We start from the raw sequence: 25,914 nt of genomic DNA on the forward strand, positions 1-25,914 counted from the left end.
TCTATTTTGTTTTTAACTACATTACTTGCTATAAAGTTAAAATATAGTGCGTATCTCTCACCATTAACTTTGCTTCTGTTCTCTACCCAAGCTGGATAATGGAGATGAGCAAGCAGCCCAGATCAGACGTGAACTAGATGGGCGACTGCAATTGGCAGAACAAATGGCAAGGGTAAGTGGTTGCTTTCATGTACCAAAAACATACCGTCATATGAGATTGGGTGGGATGATACATAGTGTGTGTTTGCAGTTTCTGATTCTAAAATTAAGCAGAAGATCAACTGAAAACAGTCTGGCAGATGCATTCCTTTCTGCTCTGGAGTATTTGTGTCAACAGGGGTAGGGAGAAAGCAAAACTTGTTTTTGGAAAATCATATGCTGTGCGATCCTACCTTTCCTTCATCAGCAAGCCCAGTGGTGAAACAAAGGGTATATTTGCACATTTGGGATTGTGTATTTTGGAACTAAAGTAAGTAGTCTTCTACATACAGAAGTGCATTATGCTGTGCTTAGGGTATAACCCTAATGTTTATGTCTTAGTACAGGTTATATGTGATATACTTTTTAGGTATATATAATATAGTTTACATTCACAGATTAATTCTAAGTTCATAATGGTTTTATTAGTATTGCAAGTAACAAAACTATGAGAGAATCTTATAGGTCACATTAGTGGTGATGGGGTAAATTATAAATTCTTTTTGTAAATTGTAGAAAGCCAAGCCTATTATGCTCTCCTATAGCTTGGATTTTATTTCAGTGGACAGGATTATGCCCTTCTATATTAAATATCACAGGTGGGATTGATATTATCCCTGGCTATATCTTATTAAATTTTGGAGAAAGGTTTCTTTTTCACAGAAAGACAATCTCAAGTCTCTTCAATCTTCTGTGAAGCCTGGGCTTATAATCAAAGTTGTCCAGTAATCCTGTTTGCTCTGTTACCTGCTTGCCTTTAGCTCCAAAAGTTACAAAATATTGGAAGTGTGCATGTTATACTGTGCGTGTGCAGAAAAAAAAGATATTATATTAATATGATATTAACTGTAAAGCAGTTAAGATTTGCTTGTTTCTTCAGAAGGAAAAAATTATCATTTAGGTCTATGAAGTTCATAAATAACAACTTGGAGGTGTGATCTTCCTAAAAAACAAAATGCTAGCCATAAAAGTTTCAAATTCATTTTAAAGCACGTGAAAATGACGAGCACTAGTGAAACTGCATAAATCTTGTTCATTCTCTCTCTAATGTGCATACACTGCACATCTGTAGATTTTTTTAAAGAAAAATGTATTTATCCGTTTTTTTACTCAAACCATTACTTGAAAATTCTCATGCTTGCCACAGTGTCAACTGCAGTTTTGCACAGAATAAGGAACTCCATGTCCTACGTGGTACACCCAGGTCAGAAATCAGAGGTTTTTTTACATCTCTTTTGAACTACTTAAAATGCAGAATTTTTTGTGGGGGACTTTGAGAGCTAGTCCTGATTCTAGCAGCTGTGAGAAATATTAAGATCATTTAAGCCTGAACAATCAAATGCTGCAAAATACGAACTTTATTCTCAGAGCTCAAAAACAAGGTAAAAAGTGTTTTGGTACTGGATTGTGTATTCTAGCATCTTTGTTGGTAAAGAAAAGGGGTTTCAGTGATTACCTGCCTGTAAGAGAATTATTAAACTGCAGTTTCTAAAGATCAGCACAGCTCAAGAGAAATCTTTGCATATAGCTTTTTTGTTGTTGTGGAGGTTTCATTCCTGGTTCCTATAATACATTACTTGTTGATTTTAGAAGTTTTTAATTATAAATGAGAAGTTTATTTTAGCAGAAAAGATAATTTAGCCTATTTAATGGAGGCAAGAACCTTAAAAATGTGTTCATCTATGACAGAATAAAATCAATGGGGAATTTGTGCATCTATTTGCCCATCTGTTTCTTCATATGACTAAATGCAAAGTAATTGAAATCAAAAGGTGTATGACGTAATGGGATTTTCTGCCTATTGTAACTGGTGCTATGCTTTTCTAAGATAAACTTTTATGTTATCCTATGAAGAGATTACCCAGTGTCTTTTCTCCTTGAGAAATGCATCCTGAAAATCCATTTTAGCACTCTCGGAATCCAGACCTAAAGGCTTGTGTGTACATCAGCCGGATCAGTGTCTCACATCTGTCCACAGGGTCTTTGTTTCAGGATGTATTCCAGTATGTTGTAATCAGAGTTCCCAAAATTCCAGTGTTGTGCAGGGGCATGTGTTCTTCAGATGATCTGGGATTTTCAAATCAACATAATTACATTCCTGTGCATATGCACTAAAAAACAGTGGGAAATCCCCACTATTTTTGTTGTGTCTCTAAATTATTTTGAATATTATGTGCTATAGCAATTTGTTACAAATTCACCGTCTCAAAAAAGCAAATAAAACGTGAGGGGGGGTGGGAGGGGTGAAATTTGTGGACCCCGCAGTCTTAATGGAGGATCCTCACCCTTGTTTTGTGAGCGAGAGAAGTGGCTACACACATTCAGGTTTTACAGAAATAAAGGCCTCTATTATATTCTGATAGTGCTGTCTTAAATCATGGAAGATTATGGTCATAAAAAATATACAGCAAAAGACGTTGTAAAAAGTTTCCTCAGTTTCTACATTGGGGTGGAAAAAGCATCTTAACAAGAGGAAAGATCTTTTAACACCATAATAACAGTCTGTCTTCTCCGTCTTCTGTGTTGGCATATTATTATGTGAATGATCCTCACAGGATAAGGTACAGTTTGAAAAACATTCTAAAGTGGGGGGGTTTTGGCTAGAGCACCCCGAACCTTACCCTGTGTTTTTAGTTTCTAACTGTAAGTAACTTTTTTTCTTTTTTTCATTTTTAATCTGTAATACACTGGCTCTGTAATGCTGTAATGAGCCAGGCCATTGGACTTGCTGCAGGTGTTTTGGGTCACAGTCAACTTGCTTGGTCATCGTAATTGAAACAAAATCAACTGTAAAGGTTATAATGTAAAACATTTTATGATACTCCTTATAACAGCTAACAATAAAAATTGTCTGGTTTAGAAGCGAGGTGCCTTCCTTTGCAGACAATATGTGGGGAGCAGTGTTTGTTTATCATTTATAAATAAAACATATGTTTCAGAATAATTTACATTTTTCTTTAATCTTGAGTGACATATTCTCCCAAGCTGCCCTATAGTCAGTATCAGGGGAGAAACCGTGCATAAAATTGGCTCTGTACGTGTTCATATATGCATTATATATGTTTATATGTTCCCTCTTTGTTATAAACACAATATTTAAACACTATTATCTAAATGCTACAGAGCAAAAAAAATGATTAAGTTCTCTCTAATACTTATGTTCAAAATAATCCTGTGTGTAATAATTCAGCATTACTTTCAAAATGAATGTCCTATTATTAAAAATAGAAATAAACAATGGCAGGAATTTCATGTCATGGTTGTAGTTCAGCAGCTTTATGTTAGAAGCATGAATGTGATTGACTTATTTTTGGTAGCATGGGAAATGGATGAAGTAACAAAATTATTAGTGGACAGTTCATTTTATCAATTTATAAAATATTTGAAGGTGACATTAAAGGTATATTGTCAATTGATACGCTTAAAACACGTGTATTAGAAATACCTAATGTGTACATATTCAACCTGGGTTTATGGTTACGTGATTCTAGGGGGGCAAGACATTCCATTTTTACAAACGCTCCTTACGTTATTTTTTTTATGTGTTCAAAGAGATATTTTCTCTACGATATTTGAGAAATATGATGGAATTCTCAATTCAAATTACATTTCTTCTTGTCAAACTTAACTGTATTTATGGGATGGGATTAGCCTTCCCATTAGTGTTTTGAAGATGTAAAAATAGATAGACACTGGAATTAAGACTTTTACTTTTACTGAATATCTCTTAACTGAGAGCAAATCAGTAAATTAACATGACGTATAATGTGGGATGATTTTTTTTCCTCCCTAACTTTTAAAATATATCTTCCAAGGAAAGAAAATTCCCGAAATTTGTAACAAGAGAAATGGAGAACATGTACATAGAAGAGTTGCGGTCTTCAGTGAATTTGCTGATGGCAAATTTGGAAAGTCTTCCTGTGTCTAAAGGTGGGCCGGAATTTAAACTGCAGAAGTTAAAGCGATCACAGAATTCTGCGTTCCTGGACATCGGAGATGAAAATGAGGTTCAGCTGTCGAAGTCTGATGTGGTCCTCTCCTTCACATTAGAGGTAATCACATATTTCACAGAGAACTTGTTGACAGTTTAAATTACTAGAATATCTAGGTCTTGATACTTTTTTTGTTATTAGTCCTTCCTTGGTAATTTTAAAATTTTATGTTAAAGAAGTAAATTATTCTTTGTCTCATTGATAATTAGGAGTTAGAATACAGCTACATGATGCATTTTCCTCTTGCAGCAGTGGTTGCGTTTGGGCCCACACGACAACGTGGGCAGCTGAATCTCCCACACAAATGTATCTGTAAGTGAATTCCAGTACATTAAATACCTAAGTATACTTTTGAATGTAATAATGAAACACCGTTGTTATCAGGAACAAAGAAATGACTTATCCCACTGTATGCAATTTTAATATTACCAGCTAATACTGTAAAAGCCCAACATCAACTTCCAAAGAATAGTAAGATCCATCATTCTATACACCAAAAAGTATTAGTTCATCAAGCACGTAAAACTGGAGTGCAGGCCTTAGTACTGAAGTATATGAGTTGATAAAGTAGTGTTATAACTCCTGTGCTGAATCCTGTGCATCTCCATCACATGTGCTCTGTCTGCCTCAAGTGGAATACCAAGCCTGGAACGGTCTGTAAATAGCAATGACAAAGAGTAGTTCTGAAGCACCTAAAAAGTACCTGGAAAAGTTGGTCAATAATGTTTTCTCTCTTCAAGAAAGTTTGCTTGGTGAGGGATGTAAGAGGAAGAAAAGCTTTCTTTGTGCCTTTGTGAGAGAAATGTTAAGTATGTACTAAAAATGATGTGATATTTCAGGGAAAAGCACAGTAAAAGATTGAAACAATCATGAAATGAAAAATGATGGGAGATATAATTTCCAGTAAATTTGGAACAGTTTTGCTTTGTTTACAGCCCTTTGCCGCTCACACCAGAAAGGTAGTCTATTAGTCTTCCCCCACCCCGCTCCCATCACTGATAAAGAAAACACACAGATGTTCTGCAAGGTTAGTAATCTACAGTTCATCCTGTGCATGGCAGAGAATTAAAGTGTTACTCTACATGTAGCAGTTTTTAGTAGGGCAAATTTTCATTTTAAACATGGTGTTAACCACAGAAGTTGAGTTTCTTGCTGGACAAGTGTGTGCATATCTTACTCTCAGGAAGCTGAATCTCAGAGGATATAAAGGCAAAAGGAAACAGCTGAACTAATATGCATTTAGACTGAAACATGGAAGATCTGCTCTTTTTCTATGCAAATGGACAAATAAGAAAAGCTCATTGCATTTCCTTGGAGGCAGAATGCTTTATTTTTGGAAAATGTGAGGTCATATGTACACAATTTCACATTTCTTGAGTAACGTGTAAACATATCCATGTCATGTCTTTTGTGGTGTGACTTAACTAAATTGTAGGGTAACCAGCAAAATCCCCCCCGAGGGCTGCTGCACAGGCACGTGAACAAACAGGAAATTGATAACATGTCTAAACATTAGGACAGAGTATAAGAACTCAATGAAAATTTCTTGGTGGGGGGGAAAGTGGCTGGGGTTCATGCTGCCACTGCATGTTGTTATCGAGACAGAACAGCAAAAGATGTTAGTAACATTTATAATGTTCTGGTAGGAATGGACCTTGCTGGCTAAGAGACGCCCCTCGCATCACTATAAGCAACAGTGACTGTTTTTGCAAGTTGGATGTTTCCTCAAATAGCCTGTTTACTATTTAGAATAGCAGAAATTTGTAAAATAAATAAATAAAACATCAAAATAGTACAAGACTTAATCACTTATGTTCTTCAGCTGGTGGACAGTTTCAGAAATAGACAAGCAATATTTAGGAAGCTGTTTATCAGCTAATGAGCTAGTAAATCAGCTAGCGACAGTTTGCTTCCTAATGAAATGCAACTTTTTTCCATTGCTGGAATTGTTACCAGACAGATGTATTGTGCAATTGAATTGGAAACTCAAGGAAAAGAAGTATCAACATAAAAATGAAAAAACACGAAGTCTGCATTCAACTAGGACATATGTTTGGCATGTAGAAAGACCATATAGGCAGTATTAGCTAGAAGGATCTCTAGTGCAGTCTCTCAGTGATAGCCAATTGCTTTGGTAACTATTTAAATTCCTGGACTACAAAAGATGGAAAAGACAGATGATTGCATCATTCTCCCTGAACTGCTGTTGTTATTTATAAAGTGTGATAGGCAGTGTTGATAATTTATGAGTAATGTAAAAATGTTATAAATGATCAATGACTGTCATCTCCCTGTAATATTGCCAAACTAGCAGTTTTACAAGGCACCTAACTATTACTAAGGTTCTGGGAGTTTTAAAGTACAAAGGATTTTACAACTAGGGGTGAAGTCTGGCTTAATGTACTTGAATTTAAACAAATTGGCAAATATGCAAACAGTTTAATAGCAGAATATTTTAGTAGTAGCTTGGTGACCTAAGAAACCAATTGCCTCTAATGAGACCAAAAGTAGTCATTACTTTTGTTGTCTCTAAACGAATCAAATAAATATTGGTTTTTGTGTATAGTTCAGTTGAGGACAGCTTCTCTGCTGATTAAATGGACTACGTTTTTCCCAGTTTCTTCTCATAGGCCCAAATGGGGATGGAAAGGAAAGCAGCTTTTCCAAAGCAAGTAGGGAAACCTGACTTTCTTCTCAAATCTTCTCTAAATTAGAAACATGTGAAATGTAAAAATTCCAATAATTTCACACTGTGACAAACAGTAAGGTTTATAAAATGTAGACAGCATTTGAAGTCGGACTGCATTTGGCTCTTCTGAGCTGTAACTGAGTAGTTTAGAGGAGCTGAAAAACTGTGGGATCTGCCAAGCTCAGAATTTCCCTGGTGAGGAAATTTCTCAGGGCGCAGCTGGTAGAGGTGGCTTTTTCCCTTTCTCTTCCTGCCTGTCCCCATATGCGTGCTGAACGTGACTGCAGGTACTGAGCTGGGAGAAGGAGAAGGGGTAGGTAGCAGGGGAAGAAAACTACGGCAGCGGATAGCGATGCTCTGACCTGCCTCATGCTCAGCACAACATCAGGTCGCTTCTGGGATTCAAGGGTTGCAACCTGCAGTGTCACAACACCACGATTAACCTTTTGAGATGTGCTCAGTGTACTTACTTGTCTTGTTTACAGTCTGACTTAGTAACCCATTTTTCTATAAATACTTATTTAGATGACTGCTTAAAAGATACGTTTTCTCATGTATTGATATTTAGAATTGTATTTAGACATTAGTCTGAAATTCAACTACTAGCATTTACATTATTATTGGAGTGAGTTTTTGGCTGTTGTCCAAGTAGAAACAGCAAAAATTTCAGTTCCTACTATATGTTGTTGAAAGTGGAAAAAGAAAGCCAAATTAAAACTTCTCTGTGAAGATTTGAGTGAGTGGAGTTTGGGGATTTTTCTCGCGCTCTCTCTCTCTTTTTTTTTTTTTTTTTTTTTTTTTAAACCTGCATGGAGCTTGGTACTGCAATAGCTGTGCTATGTAACGTTTTCTGAAGGATAAACTATTTGCTTTCTTTTCCTCAGATTGTTATAATGGAGGTACAAGGTTTAAAGTCAGTCGCTCCCAATCGAATTGTCTACTGCACCATGGAAGTGGAAGGGGGCGAGAAGCTTCAGACAGACCAAGCAGAAGCTTCCAGGCCACAGTAAGCTGCTCTGCTGTCGCTGCATCCAGCATCTCTTTCCTTCATATCATGGGAGAACCTAACTGAGTATCTTTACAGTTTTTACAAATAAGTTATATATATATATAGTTATATATGTATATAGGTTATATGAAGTTTTTTCCTGGGTAGTTACCTTAAATTCTTTCTGAAAAATGAAAATACAAATAATAGTTATTTATGGTGAAGTAAGTACAAAGTGTGAGTGCCATCCAAATAAATGCCATTGAATGTATGCGTGAGGAAAAGAGCTAGAGACTGCAGCATTGTGTTCTTACCTGCATCCTCTGAAAATACAAACCTCTGGATAGATGTTAGCCCGAGGTGATTTTATGTATTCTAGGTTAATGTGCAGGTGGCCTTGTGGAGTGTAACTTGTACAATTGGTGGAAAATCAATACTCAGTAATCAGTCTTGACAAAGCTTACTCACCTGCTGAGCCTATTTCATTTTAAATTACAGGATCCACTTCTTTCAATTAATTTTTGAGGGAGGCAGTCAGCAAACTGGCTTGGAGGGGATAACATCATGCCATCTGTAGTTCAACCAGTCAGACTTGCAGAAAGAAAGAAAATGAAGTGTGGTTTTTGGTTGATTTGTTTGACCTTACACACTGACTTCAGACACTTTTCTCTCTGTTAAAATGTCATTTGGAATCTTTTGTAGATAACTTTCCAGACAGCGTGTTGGGGTTTTACTGGCACCATAGTGTGCCTTGTGAAAAACAATTTTAAAATTGCAGTTGTTACAGTATCTGAGAAGACATCTTCAATGGAGTTGGGATGGTAGTTTCTGTTCCATTCAGATCACAAATACAGACTTTTGTTAGGCAAAATTATGAGCCCAGAGTTTTATCTGCCTCTTCTAGGGTTGAGAGGAGGAGGAGATCTGATTTGGTGGACTTTCTCCTGGTTGCAGCAAATTTCATTGGCAAGTAAGCCAGCAGCCTACTCCAGTAACGTATTCAGACAGCTTTGCAGAACTCCAAGTATGTGGGACAAGATGTAAAATTCACTTGTCGCAGTCCCTGGCAGTGATCCTTCTCCAGCACATAGGAATGCTCGGTCTTATCATTTGCATGTAGTTCATGAGGAACTTCTAAAAGCAACGATAGCATAAAAGACACACAGATCTATGCACTGAAGCAAGGTCGTAAGTGGGTGTGCAACATCCCTTGCTCATTTTGGACCTGTTGGGATGTTCTCTTGTGGCTCGGGGTCCCGTGAGAGTCGCAAGGCTTTCTCATGGAGAGCACATCTCCAAGCTGTGCTTTTTCTTCAAACTCAGTTGCTGTCATACTGTTCCCTGCAACAAGTGCCTCCAAGCTTTGCCTAGTGTCACAGTCAAGGTTCCCCTTTCTTCTGATGGTGTGTCTCTCTCTTTCTTCACCCTTGAACTTGTTAGCTTCTGTTTTACATGCTCAGTTAACCCCTGATGTCATTGGTATGGGTCTTCAAATCTCCCTAAATCAGCTAGTATACACAAATTCTTGAATCTTGGGCACAGTCATTCTCCTTCCAGAAAACAGTTTGTAGATGTTAAGGGTTTTGTTTCTCTCTAGCTGTTTCCAGATATGGTGGACAAAACACAGTAGGGATGGTTTGTGGTCAGTTCATGGTTTACTTATTACATACTGAGGGGTGCAGGTTAAGGTAAAGGTGGTAAAACCAATCAGAAGGTATACATTGTGTATAGATACATCCAGTAAAAGTTAATAACAGATTAGTTGATTTTCCTACCTGTCAAAGTAGAAACTTTGTGAAAAGGAAATTCCAGAATAGATGGAGTCAATAGGAGAACAACTGGAGTGTTTCTAGGAAAAGGGGTAATGTTAGGACCTGCTCTGAGCTTGTAAACTGATTTAGTGGATTTCAGGCTCAATAGGTATGAGTTGATTGAATATGGGAGAAAGACAGGTTATAGGCTATTCCATATAAATGATGTTGTCTGGACCAAATTCATATGGATTTGTATGGAAAAAATTATGCATCTCTAGAAAGTGGATGATTGAGAGATGCCCTGAACCATACACTGGAAGGACAGGAATGGGAGTTACTGATGCTGTTGACATGCTGTCCTAGAAAACAGTGTAACTTGAAGAGGCATGGCTGATAGAGCTCTAAAATCTATCTAGTTCTTGTGCTCTTGTGAGCTGTACTGTGTTCCATTTCTGGCAAGAATAATTATGAGACATTGGCGTACAGTATGATTATGAGCATATAGAGGCATGCAGTTTGTGAGCATATATAGAGATGTAGTTTGAGGCAACGGAGGAGGATATTAAATTAGACAAGCATGAAATCAGCAAATTATGGGCAAACATTAAAGAAGATGGAGGAAGCTGCCTATGGAATGGGAGATCCTTTATCCACAGTTTTAATTTTTCTGTTAGAGCCAAATCAGGTTTTCTTGACGCTAGTAATATTGCTTTTTTTTGGTTGATGGCAGAGGGAACTAAGAGGACTCAGCAGAGTTTAACCAGAAAATTGTGCTGGTGGAAGAAACCCTAGGAAATACTGTTACAGGCAGGGAGGTGTCCCCAAGTTTCAGAAACCTTACGGTGTGCCTCTTTTCTCTCTCCTATCCCAGCCTGTGCCCAGTCCTTCTAAGATCTTTCTTACTTTTACGACTAACACATCCCTTGCCCAGTGCAGTCACCTGCCTCCTCTTGCCCCCCTGCTTCTTCCAGCACTCATCACTACTGTCTGACAGGGACCTGCCCGGGTGATGGGCAGGGTCAGTCACTGGGTGAATGGCTGGATGTTCTCCTGCAAAGAGGAATTAGGAGAAGAGGTGGAAACAGAAGTGACTTTATGCTCCTGTTGATGTTCATAACGGTACTACTACTGGGAAGAGAGATGCCTCCTTTCCCTCTCAGTCCTTTGGCAGCAATGGGCAAAGTCATGTAAGTAGAGGCCAGTGACCAGCTGGGCAAGCACAGCCAGTCCGTCTCTTTTCTGATAAAGAAAAAACAAGCTGTCAGCTGCCCTAGGCTACTGCCTACTTTGCCTGCTGCTGGAGCTGGCTCCTTACTGGGATAATTTTCAGTACTGTCATTCTGATATGAAGGAAAATAATCAGTGAGGCTGGAGGAGAAAACACAAAACTTATTGGGGGGGGGGGAAGCATTGAGAACTGTAGTTCAGCTCAACTCTTCAAATCACTAGCAGTAACATATTTGCACTGACAAATCCCAGATAAATGAGAACATAACTTCAGATTTTATATAGGCTGTGCTGCTAGAAAAGGGTAGCAAAGCTCTCATACTAAGTGTAGAATGAGACAGTGATGAAAAGTGAATGATTACCACAAGCCTGCTGTGGGAGACTGCTGGCAAGAGCTCCAAATCATAAGCTTGTCACACACATTTTCTGTAGTTGGTTTATCGTTTTGAACTGGTAGCTACATTTGTGAAAAGAAGCAATATAAAGAATTATTTATGCCTATTTTTTTCATCTGTGAAACATCAGTGTATGCAGTGCAATGCTGCTACTCAGTCAGAAGTTTCAAAAGCTTTGACAGTGAAAAGGAGAAAATGAGATACTCAGATGAATGCTTTAAAATGGAGTGCAAGCCAGTGTGACCTTAGAGTGGAGATAAATGGAAGCATGAGTCAAGTTGAGACTTAATTCAGGATTTATCCACTATTCCAAAATGCTGAATATTTTCTCAGTTATTTTTATGAATATGTATTTAAGTATTCCTCTGAATCATTGAATGCTTCCATAAGACTAATAAGGAAATTAGAAACAATGTTCTTTCTTAAAGGGGAAAGACCTAATAAGAGTCCTAGAGAGGAGGGCGGCACAGTTTTATCCTGACAGTTTTATCAGTACGAAATATTTTCTGGTTTCTTATTACTTTTAACCCGTTTGCTTTCTCTCTCTTTGAATAATAATTTTTTGAGTTTATATTGAAGCGCTTAATTTCCGTCTTTAACAAGCTAAATAAAGCACTGTTTATATGTACGTTACTGAGTAGGTAATGGTCATTCTGAAACGCAAATGCTGTAGAACAATATGGTTTGACTGAGCTTAAGTCTTGGACAATTTTACAAACAGATCAATTATACAGCTTCACATGCAAACCCTATAAATTTTTTATTACTGCCTGTGAAATATTTCTTCATTCCTTCCAACTGTTTCCTGCCTTTTAGCCCTGCTGAAAATCCTTCCAACATAGCCTGTGACCTTTTCTGCCAGAGATCAGTAAGCAGAGCCTTTAGAGGACCCCTTCAGTTGTATGAAGCTTTGCATAACTTTGTTGCTGTGACGCCACAGGGGGTCATCTTGCAAAATCCAGTGCTAATTTCATTTTTCAGATGTTACCAGTGTGGCTTAGTTTTTAGTCTTGTGGAGTCTGGTGTCCACATGTTTTCTTATCATTGATTTTTATTCATTCTGAATATTAAATAATGTGGTTTCTTGAAAGTGTCATCTTTTGGGTATGTATAATCATGCCTGAAGAGAAAAGATGGGAATGTGCTATCTTTTATCACTACAAGTGACCTTCTGTTGTCACATATTTATGCAATAGAAAAAGATCATATATTGCATGATGAGAAAAATTTAATGGAGCCAGGATATTCTTCATGTAAACAAGGCAAACAAGATGATCATATTTTGCTACCAGTGATTGCATAACCTTATAAAAAGGGCTATTATATATTAGAAGTATGTGAAGAATGCATGATTAAATATCTGACCAGAGGAGGCAGGGAACCATGGTCAGGACTGCACAAATGAAGCAAATGCTGCTCACGTTATTTTTATGCAGTATTCTGTCATTGTTAATTCTATAAAGTACTTGAAGTATGAGTACTTGTGGATACATAATTAAAGATTACTTAGCAAAAATTTTATAGACCAGTTCAAAAAAAAAAAAAAGAAAAAAGGCTTAATTTCTAAACTGTAGAACTTCCTTAAATGACATGGTCGCTTATGAAAAAAATAATAATTTTTTAGTGGAATGTTTTGAGGATATAGAGCACAAGTCTTACGAGGAATGACTGAGGGAGCTGGGGTTGTTTAGCCTGGAGAAGAGGAGGCTGAGGGGAGACCTTATTGCTCTCTACAACTACCTGAAAGGAGGTTGTAGTGAGGTGGGGGTCAGTCCCTTCTGCCAAGTAACAAGCGATAGGACAAGAGGAAATGGCCTCAAGCTGCGCCAGGGAAGGTTTAGGTTGGATGTTAGGAAAAACTTCTTCACCGAAAGGGTAGTCAGGCACTGGAACAGGCTGCCCAGGGAAGCGGTTGAGTCTCCATCCCTGGAGGTATTTAAAAGAAGGGTAGACGTGGTGCTTAAGGACATGGTTTAGTGGTGGACTTGGCAGTTCTAGGTAATGGTTGGACTCGATGATCTTAAAGGTCTTTTCCAACCTAAACAATTCTATGATTCTATGATATGGCCTAAGATGACATTTCTGAAGGGAAAAAGGATAGGCAACGTTTATAACCTGTGACAATCATGTTCCAAGCATCATCTAGTTTTATTTCTTCATCATAGTCACTGCAACTTTTTAATTTTTATTTTTGATTAAGGGAAACAAAGACATGATCATACCTACAACTGTCACCTAACTTGTGGTTGTATGACACAGATGGACAGTACCTAAGGAAAGAGAAGGCACACCTACTCTTTTTTTTTTTTTTCCACCTGCTACTGCTCTGTGTCTGATGCATCTGCATAAATGAGATTAATTTTGGTCAGTAATATTTTAATTATACTGTTAATTTTCAGTAATCATTCCTTATATTGTTTACATATGTAGGAATCCATGTTACTGGTCTTGCACAGGAGAAAAAGTAGAATGAAAAAGTTATCCCTTCCTCATATTGCTTCAAGTGTTAAGTATAAAACTAGAGACTAAATATAGGAAGAAACAAGGGACAGAAACACAAGTGTTTGCTGATCAGATAGGCAGTAATCAAACCGGTCTGTTCCTGGCAAGTCGACCAACTCTCCCTAGGGTGTGGGGGGGTTGCTGTTGTTTGTCTGGGTGCTTTTTTGTTGAAATGAGTATATTTGCGTATGGGATTTTTACAGAGGGATAATGAGACTGCAGTTTCATAGTGCCTGATCGAACTGTGCTTAGCTTGTTGTTCATATGCTTCCTATTATATCTTCTGAGGATAAATCCTGTTCAGGATTTAGTTTCTTGAACAGTGTCTTTTACTTGATGGATTTCACCTGTTCTTTTGGCTATTACCTCTGGAAGTTTTTTTATGTACAGATAAGGACAGTGAAATCCAGCATTGATCTTACAGAGAATAACAAAGTAGAATTTTTCAGCCTACTTTTGGCATCCAGGCTTATTTTCTTTAAAACATAAATATATTTTATGCAACATTTACAAAAGTGAGGTTGTATGTTAAAGAACCTCTGTGTGTTATTAGTAAGATCATTTCAAAGGCTAAAGCCTGAAAGACATAATTACGTTGATGTGGACAATGTTGAAAACTTGGTGAAGGTGAGCATGATCCTTTAATAAGTATTTTGGAATTTTAGGGAAGCCAGTGGGGTAAGGATTGTGACAGGAAGCAAAGTATGTCTGCTTTCATTAACTAGATTTGATTGAGTTGCATAATGATTATTATCATTTGCTCTAAGATTCATCTTTTTAAAGGATAAATGCCATCATGGCTTTCATCTTGTCATATGTCAGTAATTCTTTCTTTCTTGGATTGTCATGATTGGAGCAATTCCCAAAATAGGGTGGAAGAAATTATCTTTCAAAAAATTGGATGCTAGGAGCAAATACCATATATGTCTGTCTGCTATCCAGCTGTGAAGAGGAAAAAAGAAATTGCTAGTAGGAAACTATCTGATGTTTTCTTGGTTCTGCAAAGGGAAAGACAGAGAAGAAGAAAAAACACATTGATCCCAGCCTGTGTTCTGGATTAACGATGGAAGAGTTTCACAAAAGGAGTATGGATTCAGTTGAAAATTTACATGACAATTTTATTCAGTTATTCTTGATGGCTGATCAATTGCTTGCTTCTTTAAAGAAAGGAAATAATACTTAATCAGCTCAAATATGAAGAGCAATATGGTATCTGCAAGAAAAAGATATGGGATTTCTAAAGTAAGTAAGTTGCTATGCTATGTTCTGTCACTGATTACTATTTTGTATTGACTAAGAGAATTTTTTACCTCTCATTGCAGAGAAATATGAATTACATACAGCCTCTTAATATTAAAAGAAATTTGAAACTTGACTGGATAATAACCTGAGCAACCTGATTTTAACTGGCCTTGCTTTGAGCAGGGTTTGAACTAGATGACCTCCACAGGTTCCTTCCAGCCTAAATTTTATGGTGATTCTATGATTAACTCCCAAAATATTCTCTCGTAAGTCTATCTACCTAAGGGACTTGTGAACACCACCACCGTTAGAAGAGAATATTCACTTGTCAGATCAAGGCAAGTGTGGCATGGAAGAAACAGGGATGAGAGAAGGAAGGAGATAATTAAAGTTGGTTGTAATCTCTACTCTATTTGGATAGTTAGCAATAAACATAATCCTTCTGCCACCAGGGCATATCTTTTTTAAATTTTCTTCACCTTAATCTTTTTGATTGTTCTGGCTAAATCCTCGTTGTTCTCCTTGCTCCTGTGTGCTCAGCATGCTAATAATTGACTGAAAGAAACCAGGATTTCTGCCCTGGTCTGATGTTTGCACTTCTGAAGACTGTGGCTTTGGTGCACCACCTTCTGCTGCAGCGCTTAGACCCCAGGCAGAAAGCCAGTGGTATGAGGGCTTTATGATTAATAGGCTCTCTGTTCAGAGTCAGGACCTCATCTAGCGTCACTGCTAGAAAGAATAGCTGTTTTGGGGTGACTGTCTTCTTTTAAAATGTATAATGACATTACATGTCTCTTGCAAGACTGGTACCAGTTTTATTTCGTAGTGCGTTTTGGAAACCTTGGGGCTTGAAGATGCATGTACCACTGTTACCCCTTTCACTATAACAATCAGGGCTTGGAGAAAGACTGTTTACACACTGCTTAATGTAGATGATATAACTGTTTCCATGCTCATTCCCACCTGATCCACAGCAAATGTGACTAATATTTTGCAGACAGACATTAAGCCTTCTCTAACATTGTGCTAAAGCATCTATAGGTGTGTGGTCCAGCTTCAAACTGGAAAGCATTTGGCTATGAATAGTGTGGTGTTGAGCCAAAGCCAGTTAAGTCCTACTTAGAAGAAAAATGCTTTGGATCAGGCTAAGCCTCATACTAATACAGCTACATGGTCTCTGGCTGGGTCAAAGTGAAGGCAAAGGCAGCCTGTAAAGTATCGTGTAGAGGGATGGTGGTCTGTCAAAAAGAAGATGGCGTTGGGAAGGATTACCTCAAATTTTACCTCCAGTCGTCTTCTGGAATACTCTGGTAGAGTGGATTTGGAATTTGTCCTTCAAAGTGGTCTGCACCTGCGTCATCTTTGGAAAATTGAATTGTTTGTGAGCAATAGTTGATGTGAAAACAATTCCTTTGGATTTTTCTTAAATTCTGATATGATCAGAATGTCCCATTTTACATTTTCAAAATATATTGTTCTTGTATCTTGGTTTGAAGAGACCTTTCAAAAATTTGCTTATATTTGTTGTAAGCAGTATAATACAGGTACATTCAAAACAGTTGCTAAACATTTGACTAGATACAGAGTTTGAATTGGAACAAATTTTATGGTTTAATTTAGTTTTGGCTTGTTGTTGAGGTTGAGGAAAAGGGTTTAAAAGGAAGGAGTTTTTGCTTTTGAGTCCTATTCAGGCTAAGAATACTTTGTGCATCTCAAATGCTCATGACACTCAGAAAACTCTTTTTCACCCTGGCATGGGCAGACTCTGCTGTCACTCTGCTAGTAAGTGCATTGATCCTCAGGGGTGTCAAGAGGTCCAGTACTTTTAGAATACAGAATAGTCCACTGAACAGATGAAGAAAAGTTTATAGATCTTGAAACTTCTTAATAACTACATAGCTTATAAGGTATGAGTCTACAGGTTAGTGTGCCTACTTGAAAGCAATACTAGCAGATTGGGAGTAGGAGGACAGCAGAAACAAAGGCAGAATAATGTGGACAGCTGATAAGAACAGTAGGAGTCAGGAGTAAAAGGGGTTTCAGAATAAAAGAGAAGTGGTGTGATGCCAGATGGAATACTGAAAGTTTCTGATTTGATTCCTGGGTCTTCCCTGATAGACTGTGCAGGCTCAGATAGGTCAGTCTATTTTGTGATTTTGTTTTCCCACATCTTTAGACTGAAATGACAACATCTATCTGCTTCATCAAAGTAGTCAGTTTATCAACATTGGTACAACAGTTTGTGTGGTGTCACACAAATACTAAATAACATGAAATAAATAGGATTTGCAACTTTTAGCAAAGTTGGTGATGGATTCATAATTCTCTTTTTCAAGGCAAAAGTGAATTAAATGTGCACATAGAAATTTCGAGAGCATAAATGACCATGTCTTTTTTTTGTGTCCATCACCAGCCCCTGGCTGGGTTTGAAACTTGGTGGGAAATAGGAGTTAATGCCTCTCCTGAGTTCTTTACGCAATATGTAGCAATGGTTCCCAGCACCTGGCAGTGTGACAGTCTTCTTATGTACCCTTGAAAATTTTCACCCTGACTTGTCCTGGTTGCCTGTACTGAAAGTGAGATGGGGAAGCAAGACTAAGTAATAATTTATTCATACTGGTTTATGTTTGTGATGACAATACTTGTCATAATAGCATTCTGTAGTGTTAGAGTGCACTTTTCTCATTTTCAGTGTAGAAAGCCTAAATGAGTGTTTTTACTTAGTTGCTTATTATGCATTGAACCCCTCTTCTGCTTTTCCTTTCTGGTTTTAATTAGACACTTTTTTATTTTAAAGAAAAACTATTCACAATTTTGTCTTTTGTTTTACAAGTAATTTTTTTCAGATATTAATAATGTTTTATGTTTAAAAAGAAATACGTGATTGTGTCTAGCTCATTATTAGCTCTTTGATAAACAGGTTAGCAATTTTGAGCTCTGTTAATTCCTTTATTTAAAACAGTTATTATTTTTACGAAAAGCAAACCCTGATAAAACCACCATGTGGTCAGATTATTTTCGCCCTTTCATATTAGTCTAGTTGTGTAAAGGGGCTTTACAATATAGCATATCCATCAAAACACTGTATCCTTGCTGTTGCCGAAGTAAGGATCCAATTCGGAGCTTTCAGTTCTTCAGAGCAGAGTTCCAAGGAGGGATTGCCAGTGTTTTGTAACAACCAGCCTAAAAGCCTATAATTTTGCTGCTGAATCCACAGGGGGGCGGGGGGGGGAACCAACCAAACATTCACTCCTTCTGAGTGACTGGACTAGTGACTTGACAATGCATTCAGAAATTGAGTGCCGGGCTACTTAGTGTATGCAGCATGTGCTGAACACCCAGCTTTTCTACCATGGAAGTGCTGGAGGTATTCCTTGTTAGTCTGCATTTCAAACTGCTAGTGTGCCGAGTCAAAAGTTCCCATATAGATGGAAAGAAATGAAACATGGTAAAAGAAAAAAGAAAAAGTAAGGGACAGTAGTGTAGACCCCGCTTAAGTGGAATGAAAGGTGACATTTAAAGGCAATTGTATGACTTTCCATCCTTATGTCAAAATTTCCCTTTTTTCTTTACTTCTTCCTACTGTCATCCATCTCTGTAGAACAAATTATCTTTCTCATATCTATGTTTTGTAGTTTTAGGAAGATTTTTATGGGAACCTCAGGGTTAAAGCCATTACTATCGTAATGCTCCCTCACTAGCTGACAGCCCTGAAAGTGTTTATGCAAAGTATCAGTGTTTCTGTAGTAGGGATTGTAAAAAAATGAATCTGTAGTTCTTAGCACAATTTCTGCATAAAATAGTGGAATCACAGTAACACAGGGAAGAACAGAGTTAAGACATAAAAGATGAGATGAGGTTAGTGATGAAAGGCCAAGATACTTGGCCAGGCTCACGGTTTAGTTTGCCTGAGCATGGGGTTTGTCTGTGCTTCTGCTGTAAAAGGACATTATGATTTGTTCAGAACCTTCTTTATGCATTGCCTTTCAGCTGCAATTTAATGTGCTTGCTCTGGTGGAGGAAATTATGCTCCTTGTACTTCCATCAAAATAAATGAGTAATTTTCAAATAGAGAAATAAGAAAATGTAGATTATTTTTTTCCCAAGAAAAATATTTGCAACATAACCCACATTATAAGCATTATAGAAAGGTACAAACGTACAAACTCTTTCCCTTGTGGTTTCAAACTTGAATTCCAGATCCCACTGGTGTAATTGAGAATATATACATAAATGTATATTGAATAAAATAACGGTTGTAATGTTGCATGTAAGGAATAATCATTACCCTATTAAATCCTTGATGCTGCGTAATGAACTTCTGTCGGTTGTGCAGTAACATTTCAACATCCTTTTTCAAAAACTTTCATTAATGGGAGAAGCTGGAGTATTCATATTATTTTGTAAGGTGTGCAAAAGACAGAAAATAAACATGCCTTTGGGCTGTATGAGACAACTGTTAGTGTTAAGGCCATGATTTCTAGTGTGGCGTCCTCGTGTCAGTCATTGCCAAATGGATGGGTATTTCTGTGCTCGTAAGAGAAAAGGAAATGCTTACGATATTTGTCCAATTATTTGCAGAGAAGAACTAGCAGCAATTAGTACCAACTAATACTCTCTTTGGGAGTCTCAGTAAAAAAGCCAGAATCAGATAAGTATGGATTTAACTCTATTTTTGTTTGGTTGAATGGAGCCTCCTCATCAAATTAAAGATTTATTGTCAGATCGCTGTGGGGTAACTTGCGCTGCTGGTACAGTGGCTTGCTTGCTTTCTCACATTTTCTCTCTCTCTGTATATACGCGGTTGTAGTTAGTAATGTGCAACACTTCATAAATTCCAAATTTAAACAATACTTCACTTAAAACAGAATGTTTGTCAGACCTGGATTTAAGGTGTTTTGAACTACATTGAAGTATCGATGTAGTGAGATGTGTCAGGGAGGTGCTGTGAGTCTCATCTGTCTCTTTATTTCCTGGCCTTTCATCTCACGGCTTGCACTGTATGATTTCTCACGTGAAAATTATAGATACCTAGTTTTCTACAGCTAAAGTATGTTTCTAAACAAAACAACCAAGCTGGTATAGATTCTTGAAACAGTTGAGACACGGAGGTGTTACGGAGACCTGAACATTGTATTTCCAGTCCAGCTGCGAGATGTCCAAAGATGAAGTGCTGGTAAATCTTACTCCTGTGGAGCAATCGGCTGCCTAACAAACTGGTTTTGGTGGGTATTCCTGCCCATTCCACCTCTGTAGCACATCCCTGTATGGATAGGGAATAACAAAACTCTTCCAGAAAACCTCTTAAGGTGGTTTAATGAAGAATGAAGAAATCTGTTGAGGTAGATCTATGCAGTAGATTTAAACCAAGAATCAAACCTGGGAAGATGCAAAAGGAGGCACCAAGGAGACCAATACACTCTAGTATTGGTTTCAGAAAGGCAAAAAGGAGAAGATTTCCTAATTGCTGAGGAAAATCAAGTCCTGATGGTGCAAAATTCTGTAGACTTGATATTTTGTCAGAAAGAAAATGTTACAATAAATAGTCCTAAAATAAAATTTCTAGATATTTGCTTAGAATAATACATTTTATAACATTCACTCCCATGTAAGACTGGAGATTTAAGATCTCATAAAGAAAAGTTTTGACTAACAGAGACTGTGATTAGAGTGGAAAACCTGAGAGAGAAATGTGGTATCGTTTCCAGTATACCAAATGTGTTCCAAGATGAAGTAGAAAAATAAATTTGCCTAGAGTGGGTTCTGTGACACAGTGATAAATCTTTACCTGAAATAAACATCCACCTGCTTGCTGGTAGTGGGTACTTTTGCAGTGAAGGGAAAGCAGCTTTGGTAAAGGACTCTGCCAATCACGATGCTATCAGCCCACGTACCTCTGACAGAAGTGTAAATATGGTGAAAAGACTGGGGCTTATGGTTGAAGATGATCAAACATCAAATCATTGCAGTCTCTATAGGAAAGAGAATGAGTAGGTGAAAGCAGAAAAAATATGTATACAAAGGAAAAAGATGTGGCAAAATGAGAGCCTAAAGAGTCAGGATTTTTTTTCTTTTTTTTTTTTTAGTCTTAAAGATGGTGTTTTTAGAGGTCTCAAGTATGCTACGCGGGATGCAGCTGACTGCAGTGAGAGACACTGCAGCATTTAGCACTAAAATTATTGTTACTTTTGACTACTTTTCTAGCAAGATTTAAAAAAAAAAAAAGAACAGACAATAATGGGAATTTTTTTAACTTAATATGAATACTGCATGAGATCCACACTTGTTTTGACAAAAATTTTGCACTTCTCATCATTCAGCACCAAAATTGTTCACATTATGGAAAATTATTGGACTGATATTCATAAATCAACAGCTCCTCCAAATGTGTGGAAGTGGCTGATTTGCCGTTTCCATTGCTTACATACGTTTCATAGTTAAAACATATGCTATTACAAATATAAAGCATTACATTTTTCTATTATGTTAAGAATTATTAACAGATATACTTTTTGTAAATAGCAATTTCAGAAATTAGGTGAATTAATTTGCCTATTCTTCCTTCTCACTCTTTCTTCCACAGTTCAGTATCTCCATAGCAGAGCAAGCTTGAAAGAAATGATCTGCAACATACTTTGACTCAAATGAAATCAGAATGGCGCATACGATTTCCTTCTGTTTTCACAGAAAGCCAAGTTACAACCTACAGGTTCACCTGCTCCCCTGTACAAAAAGTATAAGTCAGCTGTAGGATTTATTTTCTTGCAGAAAATACTTCACTGTTGTTGTTGTTGAAAGCTAAAATATAAAGAAAAGTAACTTTCCTTTATTCAGTGCTCAAATTCTGGAGGCCACATTGTTAGTTCTTACTTAAAAACAGTCAAAAAGTTGTTCAGTTAAACAACCAAAAAGTTATTCTGTCTTACAAATAATACGAACAATCCTTTGTATGGTGGTTGACTTGTTTAATCTGTGGATCAGAAAGACATTTCTGAGAAGTACTGTATTTTCTCCAGAAAAATATAAAGATGCAACCCCAACCTAAAAAGAAAAATACAAATTTGTCTGGCCTATACCTAGCAGCTTAGCATTTAAATTTAAAGGAAATGTTCCACTGCAGCTACTCCAATGAGATTAAATGGAAGTGAGAACAGGAAATGTTAGCGTTTCATTAGGTATTAATAAATGCATTTGACAGAAGACAAATGGGTTTGGGAAGAAAAATGTTAAATTTTTGAGAAACCAAGTGGATATAATTATATTAGCACATAAAATCTAGAAATTGAAATAAGAAATTACATTAATGGTGATCAAGATTTGCATCACGATAATTACCGTTTGGATATTGATTCCATGAATTATTAGGTATCCTCCTAACCTATTCTTCAGCATTAAACTTAACAGCTCCGTGAACAGGCATATCGTTATAGAACAAATAGCCAAAAGCATGGAGAAAGTTGACAGAATTTTACAGTGGAAATAACAAGTGATTCAGTAAATTCGTATTTATTGGCTAGGAAAGCTATATTTATGATCTTGGCATTATATATAGGATTGATGCAATTTACTTGCACAGTTTTTAGTCACAGATGGTGATGGGACAGTAGCTGCTCCAAAGTTATTGTTTGCAGTTACGTTATAGGTAATTTTAAGATGATCTGTAAACTGAAAATCTGATATCTCCTCTTATCCTCTCAGATATAGAAGCTGAAAGTGTGATATCCATTTCAATGGAATTTGGTTAAAATGAAGTATTATTCATAAACAGGAAGAATAAACAAGTCGTTAATTTGTGGAATGGAGTATGACCAGGTGTCATAGAAGAAATAGCCAGGAAAAAAAAAAGTTGAAAGCTATCAGATCTTAAGCACCAATATAATTTGATTTCAGAACAGAAAAGTGTATTTCAAAACAGGCTAGCTTATGTACACCTGCATGCTTTACTCAGTCTATCCTGTGTTTTGGATCACCCTTAATAAATGTTGAGTGCCTGGTATCTTGTTATATTCATGGCAGAATCTTTACAGCTCGGAATTTTATTTTTAACAAGACAAAAGTTTATTAGTGGGTGCTGACAGTGTAAAATACAGACAAGTATGGGCATGCTTATTACTACACTTCATTTTATACTGACAAAACACTAAAATGCAAATTGCGAATTGTTATTAGCAGCAATGTTCATATGGGTTAGCCTACAGCTGTGAGTTCAGTATTATATGTTTTGGTTATGCTGTAATTTCTTTCTTCCACTTCAGTTAATGCCTGATGCGTTCATGCATAATAACATAATAATGTGCTTTTATATGTACAGCATATAGATAAACTCAATTTCTGTCTGGATTATTGGGTCTCTCGTACCCATGTTCATTCTTGGAAGAAGCAAACTAAAATGAACATGATACCACTTCTTTTTTGGCTGCTTTCTCCCAACTTCTGATTTCAAACGATGGGAGGAAGGGTACCTCTGCAACAACACAAAGCTCCAAAGAAACAGGGCTTGTGTTCTAGTAATCCACAAGGAATAATAAGGAAGGTGAGCTATGAGCCTTGTGTAGTTTGCTGTGATATTGGCAGCTGGGAGGAATATCAGATCCCCACAAGTAAGCGTAATGCTAAAGAATACAATTGTGGATTTGCCTTTTCTAACAGAACACGATTCCTCACATGCTCTTTCATGAGGAATGATGTTAAAATCTAGGCAGTAAAATCTGTGACCATCTGCTCTACCAGATAATTCTGGTACTAATAATAATTAAAAAAAAGTCTTCCAAAGACATGGTCTTAAGAGGCTATGAGAGTGAGCTGAAGTCCTGATCAGCAAGGAGAGTGAAGATCAATGTGTGGAATGTTTCCACCATGAACATTAAGCTTTAGGAATAGACTAAGACCATTGCTTTTCAGCCTAGGATTTTCACTTACTGCTGCAGATGGAAAAAGGGGTGGAAGAAAGATGTCAGTCAAGGATAGTGATCAGATCTGATGTTACAGATGATTTCCAGTACTACATCAGTGTCAACAACAGGTGGATGACCCAGCGTTAGTCCCATCAACGTCAGTCTTTCATTGTGCATCTAAATTGGAGAAGCAAGTTCTGCCAGACTCCCTGGGCAAGGCTCACATGTGCCCCATCCCTCCCTGCTGTGACTGCAGAAATGGAGCCTGGGTGTACATCTCCAGAGGAAGCTGTACCGCTTTCTGGGGAGGTCCTGGAGCCAGAGGCTGGGGTGCCCAGACCCCAGCACATGCTGTAGCGCGTACCTGCTGCTTAGCTTGCAGAAGCTGAGCCACCGCCAGTGATGCTCGCTTTGCTGAACAGGCTGGGTCTCTTCTCTTCCCTTTAGTCAGTGTGACTTCTTCTGATTTCTTCTGTCTGTGAGTTAATACTGGCACTACATCTTTGTAGAGAAGCTTTTGTTTCATTTTGTTATATTAATAGGAGTTTCTCTTGATTATTTGGGTGGTCCTATCCATTGTGATGTGCACAGTTCAAGGCTTCTGGAAGGTCGGGGACGAATTATCCTGGTGCCCGAGACAGAGAGTGCAACTAACAAAGTGCCTTAGACTCTGTGTGTGTGATTGCCAGGCATCATTCTTCCTGAATAGTGGGATCTGGGGCGGTGGAGGGCAGGGGGGAGACTGAAGATACGACTGTCTCATCTTTTATAAAGATGCTTTCGCCTTGGAAATCTCATTTCTGTATTGTGACAAAACCTACCCCTGGGACTACCACTGGGAAGAGCAGCAGTGCTAGGCATTATCTTGTCCTGAAACTGCAGCATCTATCATCAGATCACAAAACAGGTTTTCTCCCTCTCAGGAAGTTAATTTCTTGCGGAGTCCCTGTTTCAATTACCACTTTAGCTGCGGCTAAGGCTATGTCCACCACAGATGGAGAGCGAGCACATCTATCTAATCCAGACAAAGCAAAGAAGACAGTGTAATGTGAGGGTTGGTTAATTTTCAGTGAACCTCACTATTGTAGTTTGGCATGTGTTCAGCCACCTGTAGGACTGGTTTATAGAGAGCCACGGCTTTGTTAAAAATTTTGGGCTTGGTTGCATATTATTTTCTAGATTTTTGCCTTGAAGTCTGTAACTCATGTTACTTGAAGGATTTTCTTTTACCTATTAGATCCCTTTGCTGGAGTATTACTACTGTATGTTCATTTTCTGACAATGGAGAGTCCATGTAAATTATTCTTGAACATAAAATGAAAATACTGCTTTTTGTAAATGAGGCCTTCTAAGACTTTAGCTTGTGTAATACATCCTTTTATAGAGCATACTCTTAAGGTCATGTATTTTCTTTATTTCTTTAGTTTCTGCTAATAGTAATATCTCAAGTGGTAGAAAAAATAAAGAGAAACTGGGGCTGTGCTTGCATTTTGCATTTTGTTTGTGCCTAGTAACATAATCAGAATCAGTTTCATCAATGCAATGAGTACCATGCAGTTGTTTAGGAAAATGGAATAGCTTGTTGGAGGAAGTCGCAATCTACTTCAAATAGCTTTTCTTTTTTTGTACCACTGGCACACGGTGGGGGGAAAAGGCTGACAAACCAAGTGTCTCACCTGAGATAAGAGATTAAGAGCTACAAGTTTGTCTGCCTAATTTAGCTTCTCTAAAAGCATGAAGCCGCATGGCAGTAATTATCTTGAAGAGCTATAGTCGCTCTGAAAAATAATAATTTTTCCCAGTTTTTTAATTTGTGCTTACATTTTTCCTACGTGCTTATACTAAGTTGTAACATGTCATGAAACACAAAGTTTTCTCTGTTCAAGTCTCTTACTTTCTGCATAGTTCGTTCACTTAAAGTTAAACATATAAGTATTTTTTTTAGAATTGAGCCATTGCCCCATCCCTGGAAGTGTTCGAGGCCAGGTTGGATGGGGCTTTGAGCAACCTGGTCTAGTGGAGGTGTCCCTGCC

The 25,914-nt window shown here is 37.6% G+C and overlaps 1 protein-coding gene across 13 annotated transcripts in view; it reads left to right on the forward strand.

Moving 5' to 3' along the window:
- Nucleotides 1-25,914, forward strand: part of CADPS2 (calcium dependent secretion activator 2) — a 324,205-nt gene that overhangs the window by 135,684 nt on the left and 162,607 nt on the right. For all 13 annotated transcript variants that reach the window (XR_015706229.1, XM_087764100.1, XM_087764101.1 and 10 more), the window contains exons 4-6: nt 92-172; nt 4,014-4,250; nt 7,764-7,885. Coding sequence is in view for 12 of the 13 variants with exons in the window: in XM_087764100.1 (XP_087620226.1) it covers nt 92-172; nt 4,014-4,250; nt 7,764-7,885 (440 nt within the window). In the remaining variant the exon portion in view is untranslated. The remainder of the gene's footprint in view (nt 1-91; nt 173-4,013; nt 4,251-7,763; nt 7,886-25,914) is intronic.

The sequence above is a fragment of the Nipponia nippon genome, unplaced genomic scaffold (genome assembly GCF_047370975.1).
Source record: "Nipponia nippon isolate SJK-2023a ecotype South Korea unplaced genomic scaffold, ASM4737097v1 scaffold_3, whole genome shotgun sequence".
NCBI classification, from domain to species: Eukaryota; Metazoa; Chordata; class Aves; order Pelecaniformes; family Threskiornithidae; genus Nipponia; species Nipponia nippon.